Source organism: Myotis myotis, unplaced genomic scaffold (genome assembly GCF_014108235.1).
Source record: "Myotis myotis isolate mMyoMyo1 unplaced genomic scaffold, mMyoMyo1.p scaffold_m19_p_17, whole genome shotgun sequence".
In the NCBI taxonomy this organism is placed as follows: Eukaryota; Metazoa; Chordata; class Mammalia; order Chiroptera; family Vespertilionidae; genus Myotis; species Myotis myotis.
Window position 1 is genome coordinate 21,361,747 of NW_023416321.1, and position 27,726 is coordinate 21,389,472.

The following is a 27,726-nucleotide window of genomic DNA, read 5'->3' on the forward strand; positions in this document are numbered from 1 at the left end:
CTTGAGCGTGAGCCTTTCGAAGAGATACTTGCCCAGCCTCACCTGGGGGCCAGCCAGGCTGCAGAGGTGAGTCAGGTGTCACCCATCTTCTTGATGAGTTTCACTTGCTCACCCAGGAAGTAGTTGTCCAGGAAGTCACAGAGCTGAGGGTCTTCTCAGTAGAATCCAGGGCAGGCAGCTTCAAAAGAGCCTGGTTCAGGTTCCTCTCCAAGGCCATGGTCGTTTCCTGACATCCTGAGTTTTGCCCAGTCATCTTGGGAAGGCTTCACCATGTCCTGGAAGAGAATGCGGCCACTGCACTGGTTTTGCAACTTTAAGAGACACTCAGCACCCTCATGCTTCTTCTCCGACAAATCAAGTAAGAAATGGCCCACACATCATCTAGGTGGAAATAGAAGCCCAGAGAGAGGTAGGTGTGGGAGGCCCGCAGATGCAGGTTGACCAGGTGGTTGACCGCAGCCTCCACCTTAGTGGAATAATTCTGTTGAATTTGGGAGCTCATGGTTGTTAGGAAATAAGGAATTAAAATAGGGAAAAAAAACAAAACAAAACAAAAACGGTGTTGGCTGGTCTCAGAGGTGGTTCTGAAGGTGGTGACTGGATAAAATGCTGGAAAGTGGTCAGAGGCTGGAAGAAGGGGTGTCCCTGGGTCCGTTCCCTCCAAACAGTGTTGAAGCAAGAGACAGATCTGGGACTGTTGAAGGTGCTATCAGAAAGTAATAATTAAAAAAAAAAACAAAACATATTTATCTTTGAAAGATAACTTTGAATGGTGAAGTATTATAATTCACCTGTTGTGCAAAATATAAAATAAAATATTTTAAAAAGGATTAAAAAAATAACGCATCTGCTAGGCCAGTGGTTCTCAACCTGTGGGTCGCGACCCCTTTGGGGGTCGAACAACCCTTTCACAGGGGTCGCCTAAGACCATTGGAAACACATATATAATTACATATTGTTTTTGTGATTAATCACCATGCCTTAATTATGTTCAACTTGTAACAATGAAATTGGGGGTCACCACAACATGAGGAACTGTATTAAAGGGTCGCGGCATTAGGAAGGTTGAGAACCACTGTGCTAGGCTACGGAGGTGATAAACAGTTTTAAAGTGTTGGGGAGCACAGGAGACTTGATTGGAAAGTTCGTAAGGAGAATATTCTGAGAAAAGGGAAGTGTGTGGAAGGCCACCTGCCATTTATTGGAATTCCAACTTAGGGGAGACTTAGGGGTGTGTCGGAGGCGGTGCCTCTAATTATTCCTTGACCTTTCCAAACAAGTCTGTGCATGTGCAGACCTCCGTGTGTTTACTGGAGTAATTATGCCTAATCTTTGGGTGCCCTTGCTTAAAGGACATTACAAACACATGTGTCCTCCCAATATTACCCTGCTGATTATATCTAAAAGATAAATTTTATTTCAAACTGCTGCTACAATAAAAGGCTAATGAGGCAGGCAAGCAAGGCTGTCTGGTTGCTACAGCCAGGTAGTCCCTTAGCCTCTCTTTCACAGCAAATGTGTCGGAGTAATCCACTCTTCCGTCGCTCAGGGGCTGCTGGTCAGCCCCAGCATTAAAGTTTTAAGTATATTTTTAATCTATATTTTTTTACTTGTACACTGTTTCTTGCTCATGTTTGTTTTTAACACATTGTATGCGGGAAACGTTTTTATACGTTATACGTTTTACGTTGACTGGTAGTAGAGTGCAGGACATGTATTAATATGTTTTTTATAGACTAGCGGTAGAATGCGGGTAACATATAAATATGTAAACTAAAGTTATCGTAATTTTACTGAACGTTGCCATTTGCGCAAAAAATTAGCAAAAATGGCCCGCGCCACCTGTTAGCGCGTGATAAAAACTACCCACAAACAATGTGTTAAATGTCACAGTATTTAGTCATGTCAATCTGAGTCTGAGCTTCCTCTTGCTGGGATTATCTTCTACTTTCTTTGCTTGCCATTGCCTCCAAACTTTTATGCAACCCCTCAGTACTTAGTATTGCTCCTTTTAGCATCCATAAGCTTCCTCCATGAGAAATCTTGCCATCCTCAAGGGTTATATGGGAGTAGGTACAAGTCTCTGTCACTTGCTGAATGCAGCCCTACTCATTCCTCTTAACAAAACCTCTTAATATTGATTCATTCCTTTGAGAGCTTAGTTTTCCTTTTACAGTTGCACCTTGCTTTGTTATGTAAGATAATATTTCATTATGTTGGTTGTTGTTTATTCATTGTTATTTGACTCTCATATGTTTAAATCTCATGACTTTAACAGAGGAAGCTCTAGATTATAAGATACGGGAATGAAATAATATTTAGACTATCAAGGCTTAATTATGCACTCATTCTGTAAATTACACCACTAACATCCTATATAATAAAGAGGTAATGTGCAAATTGACCCTAATGCTGTAACGCCATCACAAGATGGCAGCGTGCACAGTGGGGGTGGGGTAGCAGGGGTGGGGCTGGCGGCTGCTCCGTGCGGCTTCCGCCAGGGTTTCTGCGGGCCCGTGTGCGTGCCATGGGGGCGGGGCCCGGCGGCGGCTGCATGCAGCCAGAGGCGGGGCATCGGGGTGGCACTCCAGGTCTTGAGGCTGTCTCATGGTGTGCTGGCCACATGCGGGGCGGGACTCCGGGATGTGGGGAGGTCCCATGGCGCAGGGTGGGGGAGGAGGAAGGGGTCCCGGGTCTCGCAGGAGGTCAGTAGTAGTTTATATAGTTTGCTTCTAATAGAGCTCATAGGGTTGCAAAGTGATCAAAAATATTGTGAAGGATATTAAGAATGTTAATGTTATAATTTCTCAGACAAAGTAAGATCAGTTGTGGAAGTCATTTAGTAAAAGGTATTTTTCAAAACTGAACATTGTTCTCTGTATGTCCTGCCAGTGTACATATTTTCATTGATATTTGATGGAAAAGTAGCCACTCCATAAGCTGAAGAAATTGTTTTATAAGTCACCTAAAATAATGTATCTATATATTGAATAGTGTAGGTTAAACACCTTCAGAGAGAGTTGATCCAAGTGTTAAAACGCCTAAAGTATGTGGCCAACATTGGCTAGATGGCCTACATTAGCAAAAGTAGGTTTATAGTTGTTCATATGGAAAAAGACATGCAGATTATCATTATTACAATAGCTGTATTAACTCCATGTTTATCATACTCACAACTGTAAATCTACTTTTGCTCCTTCCTTTATGTTGAGAACAATATCCCTATTGAAGAGCAATATACTTTGTTCTTTTTCTTATATTTGGAAAATTTAGGCTATTTTTTCAACACTGACAATTTATGACACAAAGTTTAATACAGATTTCTCTGCAAATAGTATCTTATACAAGCAGCCTTAAAGCATATGTGAAATAAGTTACATTACTATGTCTGTTACTATGTCTTGATTCTTATTTCTTGGTAGATTATTGTGGTCAATTCCTCACATAACAAGAAAAATACATAACAATTGAAAACCATTTCTAATGTATTGTGTGTGTGTGTGTGTTTTTTAATCTAAAAGGGAGCCTGGCTTCTTAACTCTTGGCAGAAATCCATTTTTCCCCATTTAAAAAAATATATATATATATATGTATATACACATACACATACTACATTTGGTTAACGTGGTGTTTCAGAAATCTTGAAAATGTGCCAGATGAAATAAAACCAGCTATATTCCTTTTATCTAGCTAAATTATTTCACGTACAAGATCTTATGCTGAGTTTAGAACTCTAACCATTGGAATTTATATTGTGATACCCTGATAAAAGTGTTTACACTGTGAGGATATGGAGCAGTAAATGCCTCTAATGCACAGTCTCCGTCTTCCAGATTTGGTGGTTTGCTATAAATGTTTATATTTTAGGTCCTGTATCTTGGCTAAAGATAAAACTGTTCTTCTTGAGTGTTTGCTAGACAAATGTGTTTATTTTTCTGAGGCAAAGTTTTCTTAATATTTTTAATTACTAAGTTTAGCTGATTATTTGTTCTTAGTCTTATTTTGAGGCTTGAACTTTTGTGATAAAACTTACAGACAAGAAAAAGTATGTATTCTGGCTATATTGATTGCTTTTAGGGAGGCATTTATTTCTGAAATAATAATGCGTATTTATGTGAATTGGGATATAAGACAGTAGTGAAGTAAAGAGATGCATTTATAGTTCCAGCTCATGTTTATTAAACCATTTATTTCATCAGAAGCTACTTATAAAATTTATAAAAGGCTACTCTTGAACAGAGCAGTTTAAGACCAACATGGTTGGGTTTGACTAAGTTGAAAAAGTAATCTCATGTTCAAAATTGTGACTTAAATTTCTTGTTGACATATACAGTATAATCTTTTTGGTTATTTTGTATCTACTACTACTATCAGTAGTATGCTACTTATACTGTCTGCAATAAAACTGAGTCATTGGAGTACTTCAGGAGCATACTGTTTGATCTCAAGTGTATTACAATATAATGGTAAAATCAGAATTCAAAACCATATAGCTTCTGCCTGGATGGCCTGGATGCTATTTGGGTATTTTTACAAAGTTCTCTAAGTACCTCTTCACTCTTGATTATCTATCTTTGCTACTCAGGGTCTCATCTCTACTTATATCAGGTTAACTTTTTAAAATTATTTTTTTATTGATTTCAGAGAGAAAGAGAGAGGGAAAGAGAGAAACGTCAGCGATGAGAGAGAATCATTGATCGGATGCCTCCTGTATGCCCCTTACTGGGGATCGAGCCCACAACCTGGGCATGTGCCCTTGACCAGAATTGAACCTGGGAGCCTTCAGTCAGCAGGCCATGCTCTAGCCACTGAGCCAAACCAGCTAGGGCTATCAGGTTAGCTTTTTTTTTTTTTTTTTTTATTGTTTTATTGCTAAAAGTATTACAAAGAATATTATATATGTCTCCTCTTTTTTTTTTTCTCCCCTTGACCCTCCCCTAGCCTCCCATGCCCCCCAGTGTCTTGTGTCCATTGGTTATGCTCGTATGCATGCATGCAAGTCCTTCGGTTGATCTCTTACCCCCCCGCCCCCCCATCAGGTTAGCTTTTGATGCAGAAATATTTTCATTTGGCTAGAATCTATCAAATTAAGGGTGTTTTTCGTTTTGTGTGAACTTTGAATTCGTTATGAAAACATGTTTTATGAATTAGTACAATATCTAAACCAATAGGTTAAAAACTCAAGCCATTACAGAAGTTAAACAGATTATTTAAATGAGTGAGCTAGTTGAGGGTTGGCTAATAGTTCAGATTATTTTAAGCTACAATAAGGGCCTTACAAAACAAACTTTGGGCTTTCCGTTTACAATCTCTGGTGAAAGAATTTGCCATCTCTCTGCTGTTCACACACTCCTCCAAAATTACACATACACTAATTTATCAGGGATGGGTGGGCACCAACTGGTTTAAACTCATTTCAGAGAGTACAATTAAATATAACTTTCTATTTTGGGAAAGCCTTGTAAAATGTATTTGAAAAGTAATATTAACTGGTCTAAAAGATCATTTTTCCAAACCACACTTGAGTTCAATTTCTGGTGTTTACTTTCTGTCAAAACTTAGAAAAAAAATTCACAGTTAACGTCCATAATTTAAAATGTCTGTCTCATTAAGCATTAAAGAATCATTGCTCAACAGGTATAATATTGTTAGACTTAGCTAATGTGAATGTGGACATGACCTCCCAAATAGATCAAAGACTAATCTCTTTGACAGTTACAAGATGGCAGAGCTTGCCATAGGCTTTTTGCTGCTGCACATTGAAACTATTTGTTTAGAAAGCATGCCTGAGGGATGAGAATGAGTTTATAAGGATGAGCAGGTAAAAGGTTGTCTTTTGACATTTCAACTAATCCCTTCCAGTTTTTGGTTTACTTAACATTTAGGCTATTTGCTGGCAGGAGAAACTGGCTTTTTCACATACGCTTTCTGTCATTTTTAAATTGGGCATTGATTCGTGCCTCCTAAGTGTACAATGAAATAGATTCTTGGTGTCATTAAAAAGAGGTGCACTGGCTTCCTACTTTTTCAAACCCTTAGTTTTGCTTTCCCTGATTAAATGTATTCCTCCAACAGTAATTATTTTATTAATTTAAAAAATCTCTTTCTTAAATAATAAAAAATATTTCAAAGTTAACCTTTATATATTTTTACTTTCAAAAGTTTTTTTCTTCTCACCTAAGTTAATCTCTCTAGGTAAAACATTGGCAGTCTTTTAAAAGCCATTTGGATTGTAAAGAGTAATTGAAAATTTACAAGAAATTGAAATGATGTATTCATATATAAGTTAATTCATTTTAATGAAAAATAAAAGACCAAGGAAAGATAATATAATTTTGTTTATTTAATTTAATAGTTGTTACATTAGCTCTATTTCATTTATAACTAATACTTCCTAGAACAATGGTTGTCATAGGCAAAGTGATCATTATAAAGTATTTGTCTGAACGTGGTGTAGGATATTTTGAAAATATTTAAGATGTTATATCTGACAAGGGATAAATCCCAGCTCTACACCTTATATACTGGGTGACATTCCACATGCCACCTAATGCTTTAAACCTTATTTTTCTAATCTGTAAAATGGAATAATAACATATACCACTTAAGATTGTTGTGAGTATTTAATGAAATAATATGTAGTAAGCACTGCACTGTTCATGGAAAGAACATTATAGGAGTTCAAAATGTTGCTGTCATTTATCATTATTATTTAAATACTAGAGGCCTGGTGCATGAAATTCGTGCAGGGGGAGGGCGGTATCCCTCAGCCCAGCCTGCACCCTCTTCAATCCAGGACCCCATGGGGGATGTCTGACTGCCGGTTACAGGGATCGGGCCTAAACCGGCAGTTGGTCATCCCTCTCACAATCCGGAACTGCTGGCTCCCAACTGCTCGCCTGCCTGCCTGCCTGTCTGCCTGATTACCCCTAACCACTTCTGCCTGCCAGCCTAATCACCCCCTAACCACTCCCCTGCTAGCCTGATCGATGCCTAACTGCTTCCCTTGCTGGCCCTATCGCCCCCAACTGCCCTACCCTGACAGCCCGATCGCTCCCAACTGCCCTCCCCTTTTGGCCCCATCACCCCTAACTGCCCTCCCCTGCAGGCCTGGTCCCCCCCAACTGCCCTCCCCTGCCGGCTTGGTCACCCCTAACTGCCCTCTCCTGCTGGCCTGGTCTCCCCTAACTGCCCTCCTCTGCAGGCCTGGTCCCCCCCAACTGCCCTCCCCTGCCAGCCTGGTGGCCCTTAACTGTCTTCCCCTACAGGCCCGGCCCCCACCAACTGCCCTCCCCTGCAGGCCTGGTCCCCCCCTAACTGCTCCCCTGCCAGCCTGATCGATGCCTAACTGATCCCCTGCTGGCCCAATTGCCCCAACTGCCCTCCCCTGCTCTCCCGATCGCCCCCAACTGCCCTGCCGGCCTGGTCACCCACAACTGCCCTCCCCTGCTGGCCTAATCGCCCACAACTGCCCTCGCCTGCCAGGCATCTGTGGCGGCACTCTTGTGTGTGGGTGTGACGGTCAATTTGCATATTACCCATTTATTATGTAGGATATGTTTTTATTGATATTTAGAGAAAGAGAGGCAGGGAGAGGGAGAGAGAGATAGAAACATTAATGAGAGAGAAACATCAATTGGTTGGCTGTCTCCAGCATGCCCCTGCTGGGGACCAACCCCACAACCTGGGCACATGCTCTGACTGAGAATTGAACTGGCAACCTCCTGGTGCATGGGTTGATGTTCAACCACTGAGCCACACAGACCAGGCTCATTTATTATTAACTAGAGGCCCGATGCATGGATTCGTGCACGGGTGAGGTCCTGGGGGTGGGGGTTGGGACACGATTGGCCCTCTGGGCGGGCAGTGGTACACCCTTGCCAGCCTGGGATCCCGTTCCGTCCCTCTGACGTTTGCGCAGGTTGTTGGGAGCCACCTGGCGGCCGCTTTTATATCCTTCCTTGTGGAGTATCTAAGGAGGGGAAGCGGCCAAGGTTCCTAAAGCTGCCTTCCAGGAGGCCTGCGGCACTGTCAGGATCGTGCCAGCGGTGCTGGTCTGGCCCATTCTCCGGAGATTGGACCTGCAGGACTACTGAGGGAATGTGTGGCTGCTGCCAGGCTGGTGGGCTGCCAGGATGGGTTGGTCAGCTGAGTGGTGCTTCTGCTGTGGGAGCGCACTGACCACCAGGGGGCAGTTCCTGCGTTGAGCGTCTGTCCCCTGTTGGTCAGGGCATGTCATAGCAACTGGTCGACTGGTTGTTCGGTCATAACGGTCACTTAGGCTTTTATATATATGACCTTTGGTTCCCCGCTTTCCTAGTTTTTACTTTCTATTTAGTTAACTCATAGTCAATTTCTGTTTTTGGTTTATAAGTTATTCCTTTAAAATGGATTAACCCAAAGTATCTTTTTCCATAACTTCTCTTGTCTTCTCTGGGTGGATCACTGGATTGCTTCTCTTAGAGGCTAAAACGTTGGAGTCATTTTAGACTTTTCCCTCTTTAATAAACTCCACATCTACTTTGTCACTTAAGTTCTTTAGGTCCACAATGTGTTACAAACTGGGCCTCTTTTCCATTCCTTTTGCCTTTCCAGGTAAGGCCCTCATCACTCTTGCACCAAATTCATAGTGTGTTCTCATTCCTCAACTCCTCTTCTATATACTGTAATCAAATTTCATATTTTAGCACTTATTTACTTGATGGCCATTTGCCCTCATATTTTTTTCTGATCTTTGTAAGCTCTTATTTGGAGGCAAAAAATATTTTTAACTCATCCTTGTATTTCTAGTTCCTTTCACAGATCTTGCACACAGTCAAAATTGTAAATATTGGACTGAATTGAGTGTTTCTTAAGCTACCAAAAATTTCTTCCTCGCATTATATCAATTTTTCTACTTTAAATGTTATTTTTAATGTTTCTAAAGAATTCTTTTTTATTTAGGTTCCTTTGTTAAGCTTTATTGAGGCATAGTTAACTCTGTGGCTGGCATTCTCGAGAGCTGCTTAAAATACGTCCTTTTTTTCATTCAGTTAGTGTCTAAAAAATTGAAACCATAATACATAATTTCCTTTCACTCAGAACTTGTACTTTTTACAGGTGAACTTTTTACAGGAAAAAGCTTATTAACTTATATATTTGAATAGGTCAGTCTGAATTATGTATACTATACATTCTGACCTTGTAGAAAAGTAGTTTACTCTTGGGACTATGTAATTTTAAAGATTTTTCTGAAGACCAGATGAAAGCTGGGTTTTTAGTACCCTTTGGTATGACATTGCTTTTACTAGGAATGTATTTTTATGCCCTGTAATTAATTCTGAGTCTCTTTGAAAAGGGATATGATTATAATATCAAATTCAATGACTAGATAGCAGAATTTTTTATGATTTCTTTTCCAGCAAAGAAGTAGTTTAGTTTAACACAGTCTCTGTGTGTTACTCCCAAAATAGAAAATGAATGTAAATTCAGTCACTTGGAAAAGTGAGAGATTGTTGATATCCTTTAATAAGTGGAGCCATCGAGGCAATAAATAATGGATCAAATGCGTTAGTATTGTTTCAACTCTCAATTTTAAATTTGATTAGGTCATTGCTGACTGGTTATATATGCTTTGATTCTTTTACACCAGTGTCTTTGTTGTGTATGAAGTTATTTTGCTTTTATTGATGTTTCATTGCTTCTATTGATCTGTCTTAAGATTTACTAGCTAATTCTGCCTTTTCCAATCTGTTATTAAGCCCATCCAATGAATTTTTATTTATTATTGTATTTTTAAGGTGTAGAATTTTCATTTGGTTCTTTTTTATAATTTCCACTTTTGAGATCCCCCAAATTCATTCATTAAGTCACATGTTTTAAAATTATATAAATATAACAGGCACTTTAAAGTCTTTGTTAATTCCAACAGCTGGGCCCTTTCTAGATTTGTTTCTATCGACTACCATTTCCCCCCCTGATTATGGGCCACATTTTTCTAAAAATTTTTATTTTATGTTGGACGTTATAGTTGGTACATTATAGTGATTATGGATTCTATTCTCTGAAGAATATTGATTTTTGTGGGTTTTGTTCTTGTTGTTGTTGTTTTGTTTTGTTTTTGTGGGGAGGTCAGATAGTAGTCAGTCATCCTAAATTTATATGGGCATGGTTTAACAATTTGTTAGGGGAGATATGGGAAAACCTAAAAGTACACATCCTTAAACTCTTGTCTCCCTGTGGTTCTTGTCAGGGTTTAGTTTAAGTCTTTTGGCAGGCTGGTTTATAATTGACATTGCTCTAAATTATGGTCCGTATTCCTAACATAATACCTTGCCATGTGTATATGTCTGTGTGTATATATGTTCCTTTTAAAAAATTAATAAATACATACATGCAAAATTTTCATGTCAAAACATATACATCTGTTTTCTTTAAATATATTTTTTTGATTTTTTTACAGAGAGGAAGGGGGAGAGATAGAGAGTTAGAAACATCGATGAGAGAGAAACATCGATCAGCTGCCTCTTGCACACCTCCTACTGGGGATGTGCCCACAATCAAGGTACATGCCCTTGACCGGAATCGAACCTGGGACCCTTCAGTCCGCAGGCCAACACTCTATCCACTGAGCCAAACCGGTTACGGCTATACATCTGTTTTTTAATAATCCAATATTTATCTCAGAGTAAATGTAATATGTTAAATTGATCCATTTGGTGGACATTTATGTTGTTTTCTATTTTTCTTCAGTTCAAACAGAGATGCAATGCATATCCTTGTACACATTATCTATCTTTTCTTGTGGGAAAATATATGCACATTTGGTAAATATTTGTCAGTATTGTATAAATAAAAACAATGGGATTGTTAAATTTACATTTCTTTGCTTACTAGTAAAGTTAAGCATATTTTCATGTGGGTTACCAGGAATTTATCATTCATTTTTGATGACTTGCTTTCTCATAGACATTACTCACTTTTCTCTTTGGTAAGTAGCTCAGATTTTGTTATTGGTCATGTGTATGAGCTAATTGTATATTTGATGACAACACCTTTCTCCAGTTTTTAATTTGCCTTTCAATGTTACTTGTGGTGGTTTGGGACCATGAAAGATTTAAAAAAATATATTTTTATTGATCTCAGAGAGGGGGCTGAGAGGGGGGGGGGGAGAGAGAGAGAGAGAGAGAGAGAGAGAGAGAGAGAGAGAGAGAGAGAGAGAAAGAAAGAAACTTCAATGATGGCAGAGAATCATTGATTCTCCTGCACGCCCCTACTGGGGATCAAGCCTGCAACCTGGCATATGCCCTTGATTGGAATTGAACCCAGGACCCTTCAGCCCGCAGGTATACGCTCTATCCACTGAGCCAAACTGGCTCTGGCTGAAAGATTTTTAATCAGGAGTTGAGAGATCCAGCTTTTCATATACCTGTTGGCTATTTGTATGTTTTTGAATTTTGGATATAAACCTCTTATCAGACATATGATTTGTAAATATTTTCTCATGTTCTGTAGGTTGTGTCTTTTCATATTGTTGACTAGTGTACCAGTGCACGGATTCGTGCATATTGAAAAGAAATTAATTAGAAGAAATATTTTAATATCACTATTTGTGTCTTGCTAATGAAAAGAAAAGAGGATTCTACCGAGTCTCCTATCTACCTACTCCAGGACTTCTGTGAGGATCAAATGAGATGAAGCATGAGAAAACACTTCACAAACATTTGGTTGAACTGTAAAATGTTTGCACCTGGCTATAAAGCAAGTTGAGTTCCCGGGCTGAAGAAACTCCAAGGATGCTAGTTGCTAGGGAGAGGAAGCCGGGTGTTGCTACGTGACATCATTACCTGGCGTCCACAGCCACTGTTTCTGGGTCGGGCTGGGCTGTGGGCTGCATTTTGCGCCATGGGGTCTTGGCAGCATTGGCTGCAATTTGGTGGAGTGTCACTCTGGGGTGGTGGCGGGGCCTGTGTCCCACTTGGGGGAAGCCGAGTGTTGGTTTGTCGGCGCCAGGTCCATGGTGCCATTTATTTTTAAATGGCCAGTGCGATCATGGCAGCTCCTGCGTTGAGCGCCTGCCCCCTGATGGCCAGTGAGTGTCATAGCTACTGGTTGGACAGACAGACACTTAGCCTTTTATACATATAGATTGTTTTATTGTGCAGAAGTGTTTTAGTTTGATATAGTTCCACTTGTTTGCTTTTGCTTTTGTTGCCTGTGCTTTTGGGTGTCATATCCAAAAAACAATTGTCGCCGAAACCGGTTTGGCTCAGTGGATAGAGCGTCGGCCTGCGGACTCAAGGGTCCCGGGTTCGATTCCGGTCAAGGGCATGTACCTGGGTTGCGGGCACATCCCCAGTGGGAGGTGTCCAGGAGGCAGCCGGTCGATGTTTCTCTCTCATCGATGTTTCTAACTCTCTATCTCTCTCCCTTCCTCTCTGTAAAAAATCAATAAAACATATTTAAAAACAAAAAAACAAAAAACAATTGTCAAGACCAAAGTCAAGGAACTTTTCCCATTTTCTTCTACGTCTTTTATGATCTCAGGTCATACATTTAAGTCTTTAATTCATTTTGAGTTAATTTTTATGTATAGTGTAAGATAAGGATTCAGTTTTAATCTTTTGCATGTGCATGTCCATTTTCAATCACCATTTCCTGAAGATACTATCAATTCTTAATTGCATTGATTTTTTAATATTGTGTTTTCTAGTCTATGTTTCATTTATTTCTGCTCTCATCTTGTTTCCTTCTGCTAGCTTTGAGATTAGTTTGTCTTCTTTTATTAGTTTCTTAAGGTCTAAAGTTAGGGTGGGTTTTTTTTTGCGATTATTTTTTTAAATATAGGTGTTTATTGCTTTAAACTTCTTGTTTAGAACTACTTTTGCTGTAGGAAACCATTGTTTTGGTTTCCATTTTCATTTTTACCAAGATATTTTCTTTTGATTTTTTTCTTTAACCCATTGGTTATTCAGGTGTGTTAATTTCCACGTGTTTGTGAATATTTCAATTTTCCTTGTGTTATTGATTTCTAATTTCATGCTCTTGTGGTTGAAAAGGATACTTGATATGATTTCAGTCTTAAAGATCTTAAGACTAATTTTGTGACCCAACGTATATTATCCTGGAAAATGTTCCATGTGCACTTGAGAAGAATGTGTATTCTGCTGCTGTAGATTTAAGCCAAATTGTAACAATAACCCTTTAAATGTGAGTGGTCTAAACATTCTAATTAAAAAGCAGAGATTATCAGACTAGATAAACATAAAAGAATGAACTGATGAATGAATTCCAAAATCTTTATTCTAAATGAAAAAAGACAGGCACAATTACATACTCTATGACATTTACATGGAATTCTAGAAAAGACATAACAGCAGATCATTGGTTAATAGGGTTAGTAGTGAAGGAGATTAAATGAAAAAGGGATAGGAGGGAAGTTTTGGGGTGCTGAAAATATTCTACATTCTGATTATGATTATATTTATCAAAACTTGTCTCCATGTACATTGGAAGTTTGTGAATTTTATTGTATGTGCATTATTTCTCAATGCAATTGATATCACATGGAATTTATTATGTACATGTAGGAACTTGGGGAATGTAAGGATGAATAGATGACTTGGGTGGTGAACACACAATGTAATAAACAGATGATGTATTATAGAATTGTACACCTGAAATCTATATGAATTTTATTAACCAATGTTACCCCAATAAATTCAATTTAAAAAGTAAATTTTTAAAAAAATTGTTTTAAATGAATTGAAACAAATTTAGCACTGAAAAACAAAATCTCTCTACCCTACTAAAATGATGTTTGAAATGTTAGAAGTTAATATGATTTTTTAAATGAGCTTTAATTACCTACTATATTTTAATATATTTTTAAATTATTATTAGGTTGAACTAAAGCGCCAATATAATGACCAGCATTCAAAATTGAGAGGTCTTTTACCTGGTCGTCAATGGTATGAAATTCAAGCATACAGGGCCTTAAATCAGGCCCTAGGTAGGTAAGTGGAGTGAAATTTAATGTAATGTTATTGTAACATTATCTGTGAGCAGGGCTCTATGTAGAGTTAGTCTTACTACTTTACTCCTTTTAAGAAATTAGGTAGAATTTTATTTCACTGGAACCCTAGTTACTTGTACATTTTCAGTGATAGATGTTACAAGTGAAAGTTGCAAAGAATCAGTGGAATAAATGAAACTCAAAACAAAACTCACTTTGCTAAAGTTTAAAGATTTTTGGTTGTTCAAACAATGAATGACACACCTTTGTAGAAGCTTACTAGCAAATAATAAAATTTTTGTCTTAATGACCATCAGACTCAGATGATGATTTTTTTTAAAAAAAATATTTTTTTATTGATTTCAGTGAGGAAAGGAGAGGAGAGAAAGAGACAGAAACATCAATGCTGAGAGAGAATTGTTGACCGGCTGCTTCCTACATGCCCCACAATGGGGATTGAGTCCACAACCCAGGCATGTGCCCTGAGTAGGAATCGAACTGTGACCTCCTAGTTCATAGGTTGACGCTCAGCCACTGAGCCACATTGGCCACACTCAGATGATGATTTTATGCATAAAAAAGCAAACCATTTAAGAAGAGTTAAACTAAACCATGCTTGTGATACCAAAGAATTAACACAAACTGACAATAAAATTTAATTATAATACTCCTTTTTCTAAGGATTCTGGTTCATTAAGATTTGTACTTTGTAGAATTAGTTTTTAAATCACCATTTTATATTGTAATTTCATATTGTAAGGCACCAACATTTAATTAATACACTTTTTACTTCTCCAACTGAAATTATTTATTCTATAAGAAACCTTAGTATTTTATACATTATTTATGTTGTAGTATATATCTCATTGTATTATATTAACTTGTTATTTCTCTGTTTCCTTCCCTAAGCATGTATTATACATTTTTGTATTTTCAGCAACCATATCTCAGCTTGGGCATAGATGGTTAATTAACACATTTCGTACCACTCAGGAGTTTTCTCGTGTTTCGCGCGCCATCTGTTAAGGACCGCTCACGAGTGTTCTCGTTTTTCACGCCCATGGAAAAAGGAGCAAATCTAGATACTTATGTAAATTTTGTTTGGTCCCTCTTCATAGAGGAAAATGTTTTACGCAGTACCATACGTTAAAAAAGTACTAGGAACTTTAATTGTTTAATTGTTTTTGTAAATAAAAATGTAATAGTTATTGAAAAACAACACCTAAAGTGCATTATGATGATTTAAATAACGTGCAGTTTGCCCAAAAACGTGCGGTCCCTGGTGTATGTCTTAGAGATTTCTATGCGGTACACAATGTGTTAATAGATGGTTTTTTGAATTAGTGGAAAATGCCAGGTTCAGTGCTTTTTTTCATTTTACCGTATTGGTCAGAGAGCTAGAGCCTCAAAACCTACTTTTCTAAAACTGAATAAAAAGGATGTATTTGTAATATATATATATATTTATATGTGTATTTGTAATATATATATATGTGTGTGTATATATATATGTGTGTGTATATGTGTGTGTGTGTGTGTATATATATATATATATATATCTCCTATCTAATAAAAGACAAAAAGGGTAATTGACCCTACCTTCACTATGCTTCCCATTGGCTAATCAGGGCGATATGCAAATTTACTGCCAACAAAGATGGCGGCCGGCAGCCACGCAGCTGAAGCGAGCGGGAGGCTTGCTTGCTCCAGTGATGGAGGAAGCCAAGGTTCCCTGCCTGCCGCGGCCTGGCTCTGAGCTCCGAAAGCAACAAAGTTTCAATTATAGAAGTTAAACAAACCCCAGATACCTGCTTTCAGCAGGCCGAGCAGGAGCCATCTCTCAGCTCCAGTGACAGCAACAAAGTTTCAATTATAGAAGGTAAATAAATCCCAGAATAAAAAAAAAAGAAAAAAAGGAGAGGCTGGGAGCTTCAGTCGCTGGCCAGCCTGAAAACGGCCCTCAGCCCTTCACCTAGACTGGCCAAGCACCCCAGTGGAGACCCCCACCCTAAAGGGGGTGTGGCCAGCCTAAAAACAGCCATCAGCCCCTCATCCAGGCTGGCCAGGCACCCCAGTGGGGACCCCCACCCTGAAGGGGGTGTGACCAGCTGCAAACAGCCATCAGCCCCTCATCCAGGATGGCCAGGCACTTAAGCGGGACTCCCATCCTGATCCGGGACACCCTTCAGGGCAAACCAGCCAGTCCCCACCCATGCACCAGGCCTCTGTCCTATATAGTAAAAGGGTAATATGCAAACTGACCCTAACAGCAGAAAGACTGGGAATGACTGGTCACTATGTCACACACTGACCACCAGGGGGCAGACACTCAATGCAGGAGCTGCCCTCTGGTGGTCAGTGTGCTCCCACATGGGGGATCTCTGCTCAGCCACAAGCCAGGCTGATGGCTACCAGTACAGTGGTGGTGGTGGGAGCCTCTCCTGCCTCTTCAGCAGCGCTAAGGATTCTGACTGCAGCTTAGGTCTACTCCCCACTGGCAAGTGGACATCCCCCGATGGCTGCCGGGCTGCCAGAGGGATGTCTGATTGCCAGCTTAGGCCCAATCCCCCGGGGAGCAGGCCTAAGCCAGCAGGTAGTCATCCCCCGAGGGGTCCCAGACTGCAAGAGGGCACAGGCTGGGCCGAGGGACCCCCCGCCCTGAGTGCACACATTTTTGTGCACCGGGCCTCTAGTATATATATAAAGGCCTAAGCGGCTGGCCAACCAGCCAACTGGCCGGTAGCTGTGATGCGCACTGACCACCAGGGGGCAGATGCTCAATGCAGGAGCAGAAACCTCAGGCATGGAAACATGGAACAGACTGATGAATCTCAGAGGGAAGGGGGGGAAGGGGGAAGGGCGGGAAGAGATTAACCAAAGATCTTATATGCATACTAGAGGCCTAGTGCACGGTTTTGTGCACCAGTGGGGTCCCTCGGCCTGGCCTGTGGGAATCAGGCTGAAACCAGCTCTCTGACATCCCCCAAGGGGTCCCAGATTGTGAGAGGGCGCAGGCCAGGCCGAGGGACCCCACCGGTGCACGAATCTGTGCACTGGGCCTCAAGTATTAATCTATAATACTGTAGTTATAGTATTTTATTAATTAAAAAATGGGTAACAATTGTCATTGATTTTAAGGGCAACAGTATCAATAAGTAACAACTTATAGAAACATGTCCGTTTAAAGCCAAGTAAATATTTTACATCATTTGATCATACTCATAATGTGTATTGATTGACATAAAAGGTGCTTATACTTAGGCACTGTCCTTACAAGGGATATGTTTAGAGGGTCTAAAGTAAACAGAAACAAATTATGTTTAAAAAGTGTTATCTTTTTTTAAGGCCACATGAGTATTTGAAGTAATATAAGTCCTTGAAATGTAATAACAGCTTTCAGGAATGTACCATATGGTTTTGTGACCAGAGTATAACTGCACTATGAGTTTCCTAACAGGGCTGCTTTACTAAAAGTACCTTTGTCTCAAGTGGGCGTAATTCATTTGAGCAAGGCAGTATGAAAACAATGGGAAAATGAAAAGGTGAAACCTGTTTTTCTGAACTGTTTTGTTAACTTAAATGCCTTTCTTTCCTAGGGCACTTTAAATATAAACTGTAGTGGAACCAAAACAGAGTGCCAGCCTGACTTTCTAATGATTTTTGACACTGTCCTATAATGTTGGCAATATCCCAATTCTGCCCAAGTCTCTGTGGAAAAATCAAACATTTATATTAATCTTCACCCTTTCTCAAAATCCCATGATAGTAAAGGAATAAAAATGCCAAACCTACAAAATTAAAAAGGAACGGCAGAGGGGGGACAATGACAGACGAAATGTCAGCAAATTCTGAACACTGGTTAACAGATGAATGATTGAATAACTTAACAGGCAAGAGAAAACTGAAATTTAAATCCATAGTCATGAAAGCTAAGAAGATCCTCCAGATTCAGTCATGGAAAAGCGTAGGACTTGGGGGCATTCTAAAGTTTCAGTTAAAGTTAAGGTTAAACACAAGAGGATTGGTTGCAAGTTAGTATAAAAAATAGTTTGATAGAGAAACTAAGATGGCGGCATAGATAAACACCGGGAAATTTCTGCTTCCCACAACAATCGATAAATGCATCAAAAACACAAGGTGGACATCATCCAGAACTACAGGAGGGCTGGCTGAGTGTAAATTCTACAACTAGAAGGAAAGAAAAGCACACTGCGAGCAGGAGGAGCTGCGGAGGTGGCGTGCAGAGGTACGGGGGCTCGCACGCGCGGAAAGGGTCTGGCACCTGAGGACGCGGCTGTCTTTTTGAATCCAGAGGGAGACACAAGCTCCCGACGCCTCTGAAATCCGGTTCCGGGAAGTCTCTGGGGACCCAGGACTCATACGGGGAGATACTGGACTGTCTGGCAGCGGGCGAGCTTGAGAGCGGCTTTCCCTCAGAGGTGCTTGCAGCCGTTGCCGGGACACTGGGACTCGCGACTCCTTAGGGCAGGGCTGAGGCTCCGCCATACCTGCTTTCTCAGCCCTTTGATTCCTTGAGACCCCGCCCCGCCCAGGCTTCGGCAGAGGCTTTTGCATATGAATGCCCCGGCCATTTGCAACCTGTAATTACCTAACCGCAGCCGGGCCAGATAGACTCAGAGCTTCCAAGAGAAGGCCCAGGCCCCACAGCGGCTTGCATTGCTACACAGCTGAGCATCATCAGGGCAGCTGATTCTCGCTGCCAATTGCCCTGGAGGTCAATTCCTCCCAGTGATCCTACAACAACCAAGGCATAGCTACAACAAGACTGTGCACAAAGCCCACGAGGGGGTGCACCAAGAGTGTCCACCTCAGGTAACTGGGGAGGCTGAGCCACTGGGCCCTACAGGACACCTAGCACACAAAGCCACTCTATCAACACAGGGAAGCAGCCAAAATGCGGAGACAAAGAAACAGGTCACAAATGGCAGAAATGGAGGAAAGCAAACGACTGGATATAGAGTTCAAGGCCACGTTTATAAGGTTTTTCAAGAATTTTATGGAAACCGCCGATAAACTTAATGAGTCCCTCAATAAGTATAGTGAGACCATGGAGGACATGAAAAAGGACCAACTAGAAATTAAGCATACACTGACTGAAATAAAGAATAATTTACAGAGATCCAACAGCAGACAAGAGGATCCCAAAAATCAAGTCAAAGATATGAAATACAAAGAAACAAAAAATACCCAACCGAAAAAGAAAAAAGAAAAGAGATTCCAAAAATATGAAGATAGTGTAAGGAGCCTCTGGGACAACTTCAAGCGTACCAACATCAGAATTATAGGGGTACCAGAAGAAGAGAGAGGGCAAGATATTGAAAACCTATTTGAAGAAATAATGACAGAAAACTTCCCCCACCTGGTGAAAGAAATAGACTTCCAAGTCCAGGAAGTGCAGAGAACCCCAAACAAAAGGAATCCAAAGAGGACCACACCAAGACACATCATAATTAAAATGCCAAGAGCAAAAGACAAAGAGAGAATCTTAAAAGCAGCAAGAGAAAGACAGTCAGTTACCTACAAGGGAGTACCCATACGACTGTCAGCTGATTTCTCAACAGAAACCATGCAGGCCAGAAGGGAGTGGCAAGAAATATTCAAAGTGATGAATAGCAAGAACCTGCAACCAAGATTACTTTATCCAGCAAAGCTATCATTCAGAATAGAAGGTCAGATAAAGAGCTTCACGGATAAGAAAAAGCTAAAGGAGTTCATCACCACCAAACCAGCATTATATGAAATGCTGAAAGGTATTCTTTAAGAAGAGGAAGAAGAAAAAGGAACTCTTACCATTTGCCACAGCGTGGATGGAACTGGAGAGCGGATAAATACCACATGATCTCACTCTTTTGTGGAATATAATGAACAACATAAACTGATGAACAAGGACTGATCCAGAGACGGAGAGGCATTGATTGGACTGTCGGGCTTTGGAGGGAGGGTAGGGGAGGGTGGGGGTAAGGGGGAAAGATCAACCAAAGGACTTACATGCAGACATATAGGCCTAACCAATGGACACGGACAACAGGGCGGGGGGGGGGGTGAGGGCATGAGCGGGGTGGGGGGGGGGTAGAGGGTAACGTGGGGACAAGGACACATATGTAATATCTTAATCAATAAAAATATATTAAAAAAAAATAGTTTGATAGCTCCCTCCCCCATTCAGGTTTACTCTCTAGAGCAGTGGTTCTCAACCTTCTGGCCCTTTAAATACAGTTCCTCATGTTGTGACCCAACCATAAAATTATTTTCGTTGCTACTTCATAACTGTAATGTGCTACTGTTATGAATCGTAATGTAAATATCTGATATGCAGGATGGGCTTAGGCGACCCCTGTGAAAGGGTCATTCGACCGCCAAAGGGGTCGCGACCCACAGGTTAAGAACCGCTACTCTAGAGAGCTTAAACTAGAGTCTATATATTCTTCAACTCCTAGTACAGCTAAGGATGTATTAACAATGGGGATTAAGAAAAGTCTACCTACTGAATGTCAGAACTCCATCTCCTTTTTCTTGTCAGTTCTGAGTAAGCTGACAATCTTATATCTACAGATCAGGAAAGTACAGTATTTCTTTTCCAGGAAACTGACCACTCCATGAGTAAGGGTCTACAGATAGTGACAAAGTGGCCCCGCTTCTACCAGATTATCTTACTGAAGCGGTTCTCAACCTGTGGGTCGCGACCCCTTTGGCAGTCTAATGACCCTTTCACAGGGGTCGCCTAAGACCATCCTGCATATCTGATATTTACATTACGATTCATAACAGTAGCAACATTACAGTTATGAAGTAGCAACGAAAATAATTTTATGGTTGGGTCACAACATGAGGAACTGTATTTAAAGGGCCAGAAGGTTGAGAACCACTGCCTTACTGCAAAGCCTCTTAACCTATAAGCCCTGCTCATAATTAGAGCTGCCAAGAATTAGTGCCTCACCCTCAATAAGTCCCAAGAGTCTTTAGATATTCAAAGAATATCTGTATCATGAGATATAGAAACCAAAACAATAGCAAAATAATACCAACAAAACAAAACAAAATAGGGTGGAAGAACTCATATAAAACAGAAAGTGCAATAGAACAGGGGTTAGCACACTTTTTACATAAAGGTACAGATAGTATATATTTTAGGCTTTTCATGCCATTTATGTTTTGCATCCAAATTCTTGTTTTTTCTTTAACCCTTTAAAAATGTAAATACCACTTCTACCTTGCAGACTGCACAAAAACAAGATATGGGCCAGATTTTCCCTGTGGTTCATAGTTTGCTAAACTCTGGATAGAAGAAAGCTTTTTAAAAATTAAGTATCAGTAATATTTATAGAGAGGTGAGCTAAGTGCCTTCAAAAAGGAAGAACAGAAAATAAGAAAAAGCTCATAGACATTAACATGATAGCAATAAATTTTAAATGAAGAATTGGGCTTAGAAGATAAAATAGAAATTTTCCAGATCAAAAAGACAAAGGGAAAATAGGAAAGAACTTGAAAAAAAAAAAAGGTCAGTATGTAAGAACCAACTTCTGATATGATCCATATTAAGTGACTAGAGAAAATAAGGGAAAGGAACATAGCAAAGAAATAATTTTCAGAAAAATGTTCAGAATTAGAGGGCATAATTTTCTGATTGAAAGGACTCAATTCACTTATTTTTAATTAAACTGATTATTTCTTTATCCTAGTCAATTATACTTTTCAACTCCAAAAAAGTGTGCAATTCTACTCCTAGTTATATATCCAAGATAATAAAAATTTTGTATTCATACCAAAACTTGTACACAAATGTTATAGCACTATTGTTTATAATCGTCCAAAGATGGAAACAACCTAAATGCCCATTGACAAAATGTGGTATATTATTCAGCCATAAAAAGGATCGAAGTACCAATGTGCAATACAAGTAACCTTGAAAACATCATGCCAAGTGAAAGAAGCCAGATACAAAATGCTGAATATTGTATGATTCCAGTTATAGGAAATGCCCCAAATAGGCAAATCTGTAAAGACAAAGTAGATTAGAGGTTGCCAGGAGTTAGGGAGAATAATTGGGATAAGTGGGAGTGACTAATAATGGGCACTGGGATTTTTTTGGTGAAATAAGAATGTTGTATAATAGTGGTGTGGGTTTCACCACCTTATAAATATACTAAAAGCCACTGAATTATATGTTTACTTTTAATATTTTTTGCAAATCAAATCCAACAATCTATAAAAAGAATAATGCATCATGACCATATGTGATTATTCTAGGAATGAAAGGCAGGCTCAATATTCAAAAATTTGCCAGTATAATCTACCACATTAACAGTCGAAAGAAGAAAAACTGAGCATATGAATTGGTGCATATAAAAGATTTTTGTAAAATTAAACATTCACTTATGATAAAAACTCATTAAACTAGAATGAAGGTCATCTACATAAAACTAAATATAATGCACGAGGTGAAAAATAGTCTGTGTGGCTAAGAAAAGTTTTGGAAAATATATTTTTTTGCCTTTCAAAATAGAATGCATATAACATTTTGGGATGTTGAGTTATCAGTGGTCAGCAGAAGTATGCGATTTGGTTACAGAACTACTTTGGTACAATGTATTGAGTATAACCTTGTTCATAATAATTAGTTTGATTAAAGGAATATATGTGAGTTTGATTAAAGGAATATAAACCAATGACACGTAATTGATTTTTTCAGTCTTCTATCTTTTCCATTAGATATTTAGCTTTTATTTTCAAAGTTATATCTATTTTATTTTCTTCCTGTATTTTATAGATGTATTCGACACAAAAATGATTGGGGAGCTCTTATTTTAGTGGATGACCGCTTCAGGAGTAACCCAAGTCGATATATATCTGGTAAGATTCTCAGGTTGGCTTAGAGCAGTGATGGCGAACCTTGTGAGCTCAGCGTGTCAGCATTTTGAAAAACCCTAACTTAACTCTGGTGCCGTATCACATATAGAAATTTTTGATATTTGCAATCATAGTAAAACAAAGATTTATATTTTTGATATTTATTTTATATATTTAAATGCCATTTAACAAAGAAAAATCAACCAAAAACATGAGTTCGCGTGTCCTCTGACACGCGTGTCATAGGTTCGCCATCACTGGCTTAGAGTAATGAATTAATAACAGTCTTTAATGACTTCTATTTTTATTTTTATTTTATTATTTTTTTTTTTAAATATATTTTTTTATTGATTTTTTTACAGAGAGGAAGGGAGAGGGATAGAGAGTCAGAAACATCAATGAGAGAGATACATCAATCAGCTGCCTCCTGCACATCCCCCAGTGGGGATGTGCCCGCAACCCAGGTACATGCCCTTGACCGGAATCGAACCTGGGACCTTTCAGTCCGCAGGCCGACGCTCTATCCACTGAGCCAAACCGGTTTCGGCATGACTTCTATTTTTAAAGACAAAGAATTGGATAGAGAATTCTAAGTTAAATGTATTGGGGTGACATTGGTTAATAAAATTATGTAGGTTTTAGGTGCACAATTCTATGCTATATCATCTGTATATTGCATTGTGAGAATTTGAATATTTAGATCAAACATGAAAAATCAATATTGAAAGGAATTCTAGTCTTTTAGTGCTTATGTGTTTGCAAAACAATCTTTATAGAGGAGAATCTGGTTAGTTATCAACATAGTATTAATCAATTAGGATCCTTCAATTTCATAGAATATGGGATTCGACTCAGTAACACTAATAATTTATTTAGCATTGTCAGGGGTAAAAGCTGTTCTACAGAAATGACTTTTCTGAGAAATATTAAGCTTTTACATTTAATTAAGCACATCTCCTTTTGTTGCTTAGGATTCTTTATTCTTTCATTCTGGGTTATGTTGAAGTTTGTTGTGTTTCTTGGTTTGCTTGTCTAGAAATGCTTCAGTTATTATAGGGTTTATGTTAGACAGAGCTCATATTTTCTAAAAGGAAAAACACTATTGCATGCCCCAAAATCAAATAGTCATTCTCCCCCCCCCCCCATTCAAATGAACAAATATTATGTCCTATTCAGGTGGTCCCTGACTTTCATTGGTGCGACTTAGGATTTTTCTACTTTACAATGGTACAAAAGTTTTACACTTTGAATAGAAACCATGCTTTGAATTTTGAATTTTGAACTTTTCCTGGGATAGTGATATGTGGTAGGATACTCTTTGGTGATGCTGGGCATTATAAAATAGGTTTCATATTAGATGATTTTGACCAACTGTAAGCTAATGTAAGTGTTCTGAGCATATTTAAGGTAAACTAAGTTAAGCTATGACATTCGGTAGGTTAGGTATTTTAAATGCACTTTTGACATACAATATTTTCAACTTACAGTGGGTTTATTAAGATGTAACCCCATCATGAGTTGATGAACGTCTGTAGTCTTTATTTTGCAGTAACACAATCCCTTTAGAGGCAATACCAGAAACCCATCAGTTATTGAAGAACTGTTGGAAATATTTGCATCTTTATTATTATCTTTAATGCTAGAAAGTTCATACTATACTAAAATGAAAAGGTTCTAAATTTAAATTTGTTTCAAATTAGCTTTCTATGAGTATGGACTATACTTTTTCCATTTCAGAGCCTAATTACTATATTTGGTTTGATATCAAAACATATCCACCTTGGATGGATTAAAGCAGCAAATGTTGCCTTATTAGTCTTGCTTTTGAATGTAAAGCAAGCAATTGTGCTTAGGTCAAGACATAACTAAAAGCAAAATGTTAAGTGCTTATGTTTAGTCAGCAGGTGGAGCTCATATTCTTTCAAATTTCAAAAGTAAACTGACATTTTACACTGAAAAGGCTTACTTTGATTACAAAATGATCAAAATGAAAGAGGTAACTATAGTGCTAAAATTTCTTCATATTATTAGGTGGTGTAATTATTTTCTCCTAGCAACCAAAAATAAAGAACTTTAAAGGAAATTCATATTTAATTTTTTTAATTTTAAAATCTAGAACTTAATTTTTTATCTTATAGTTCAGATTTGTTGAGAGATTTTTTTTTAATTAAATACGTATTTTTTATTTCTGTCTGGTTTTAATTTTTTTTTTTCCTTGAGACTCAAAGTGTGAAATTTTTTCTTATCTGGGCAATAATAGCACAAAATACAAATTTCTTTTGATGACTGATATCCGTTTAAATTCAATTTTTATACATATAGACTGATATAAAAATTCCATTAAAAAAACAAAGGAATATATTTGAAATCAAAGATAGTCACCATAGTGACTTTTTATTTTTTATTTTAAAAATATTTTTTTATTGATTTTTAGAGGGGAAGAAGGAGAGAGAGAGGAATCAAGCCTGCCACCTGGGCATGTGCCCTGACTAGGAATTGAACTGGCAACCTTTGGTTGCCCAGGACAATATCCAACCAACTGAGACACACAAGCCATGGCCACAGTGACTTTTTAAATTACTTCGAAAGGTGATGATAATTTTAGTAACAGTAGAGAAAATTTATGTTTTAAAAGTTTGAATATCTGATTTTGAATTTCATTATGAAGTGAGTCTTACTATACAGCCCCTTAGATTCAATTATGGTTCATTTTTATGTAGTTTTCATATGTCATAGATCAAATTTTTTCCCTTACAACTTCATTATTTGTATATTTTAAAAATAATGTAATATTTAGATAGGACATGCTTTACTCATAAAACAATGTTATTCCTTTTGGCCCCCAGAGTAGTTTAAGGTATATTTGGAATTAGGGGGGGAAAAGGAACAAAAAACCTATGAGACTGAAATCTTGAATTTATTTTTGCAAAAGGAGTGAAATTTAGAAAGTAAGTATGCAAAATTGTGTTGTCTACAACTTCTAGTTTTCCTATAATGAAAAAGCAGCCAATTTTTGTGGGGAATTGTGAAATTAAATTTGCTTTATTCCCGAGTTATTCTAAAGTGACAAAAATTCCACCCTTCCTCACTTTACTCTCATTGCCTCTTTCCTCTCCCCAGTTGACAATCGTTGCATATAAAGAGAAATGTTACTGATATATGAGCATATTGTACATATGACGGTAAAAAGGCAGGAAAAGTATTGAGAACCATTCTATGTACTCTAAATTCTAGATTACTTCATTAGAAAAATTATCCAAGTTTTTCTTAATACACAATATCATCATAACCAAATATCATAAATAATATCATAAAATAACCGAAGTTTCTTCCCTGGGTTTACTTTTTCCTTAGGACTTTCTAAATGGGTACGGCAGCAGATTCAGCACCATTCAACCTTTGAAAGTGCCCTGGAATCTTTGGCTGAATTTTCTAAAAAGCACCAAAAGTTCATTGATGTATCCAAAGAGGACAGAAAGTCCATACAGAACAGCCAGTCTACACTTGAAGTGGCTTGTTTGAAGGACAATACCTCACCTTACTTTTTAGAAGCAGCAAATCATCTATTACCAGAAAATCCTAGGGAAGGTAAAGCAAAAATGTGTGTATAAGGACTAAAATGTAAAATGAATAACTAAAAGTTCATCTCTCCCAAGTGACATCACCTCCAGGAAGGACAAATGTATGAAAAGCTTTGTCCATTTTCATTTGATAGAAAAGTCTTCCATTATATTTAGTGAAGTGATATTTTTGTGTTGTAGATTAATGTCCTTAAATACCTTGGTTTGTAATGTAAAGTATTATTATAAATTAGTGAAGTACTAAAGTATATTGGAATGGGAACAAACTTTTGTCAGAAGAGCTGAGCACATTTTCTGATTTTCCATTAACAAACTTTGCTACTACTCCCGGCTGGCATGACTCAGTGGTTGAGCGTTGACTTATGAACCAGGAGATCATGGTTTGATTCCCCAGTGTGGGGCCTGCAGGAGGCAGCCGATCAATGATTTTTTCTCATCATTGATGTTTCTATCTCTCTCTCTCTCCCTTTCCCTTCCTCTCTGAAATCAATAATAAAAATATATTTTAAAAAATAACAAAAACAACTTTGCTACTAACTAGCTTTGTGACCAGGAGCAAGTCACTTAACTTTTTTGAGTCTTAATAGAAAAAGGATTATCTGCATACCTATCCCTCAAAGTTGGATAGTAAAGATTTAATAACATAAATATTACAGCATTGTAAAGTACTATGCATATGCTAGGTGTTTTTCTAAAGGTTATATTGAAAATTGGTCTCACTTATAGGTCTTTTTCTTACATGAATTTCTTAGTTTAAGGAAATGAAGCCATGTATTCTAAATGATAAAAAAAATATTTCAAAATATATTAGAATATAATGGTCAGTATCAGGGATTGACAAACTATGGCCTCTGGACCAAATTTGGTCTGCTATCTGTTTTTTTAAATATAATTTAATGGAACACTGTCACATCCATTCATTTACATATTATATACAAAGGTAGAGTTGAGTAATTGTACTTATTACACTAGAACAGCACAATTGAGTAGTTGTGACAAATACAATAAGACCCACAAAACCAAAAATATTTGCTGTCCGGCCTGTGATAGAAAAAGTTTGCCAAACTGTGTATAAATATATAAATATATAAATATATAAATATATATATATATATATATATATATATATATATAATTAGTATTATTTCAGTTGTTTTAATGAATATATGATAGATTAATATATCAAATTTTAAATATTTTATAGTATGTGCTTCTATCTATATACATAAAATCCTCAGCGACCATTACAAATGGACGACTGGGCTACTGGACCGGTAGCTATGA

The 27,726-nt window shown here is 38.2% G+C and overlaps 1 protein-coding gene across 14 annotated transcripts in view; it reads left to right on the forward strand.

The window, feature by feature from the left end:
* The window catches only part of BRIP1 (BRCA1 interacting protein C-terminal helicase 1), a 131,154-nt gene that overhangs the window by 89,197 nt on the left and 14,231 nt on the right, over window positions 1-27,726 (forward strand). For 13 of the 14 annotated variants that reach the window (XM_036340210.1, XM_036340212.1, XM_036340214.1 and 10 more), the window contains 3 exons: window positions 13,882-13,994; window positions 22,782-22,864; window positions 26,216-26,449. In XM_036340210.1, coding sequence (XP_036196103.1) covers window positions 13,882-13,994; window positions 22,782-22,864; window positions 26,216-26,449 — 430 coding nt within the window. Of the gene's footprint in view, window positions 1-13,881; window positions 13,995-22,781; window positions 22,865-26,215; window positions 26,463-27,726 lie in introns of all 14 variants that reach the window. The other variant, XM_036340223.1, reaches the window with a different exon arrangement.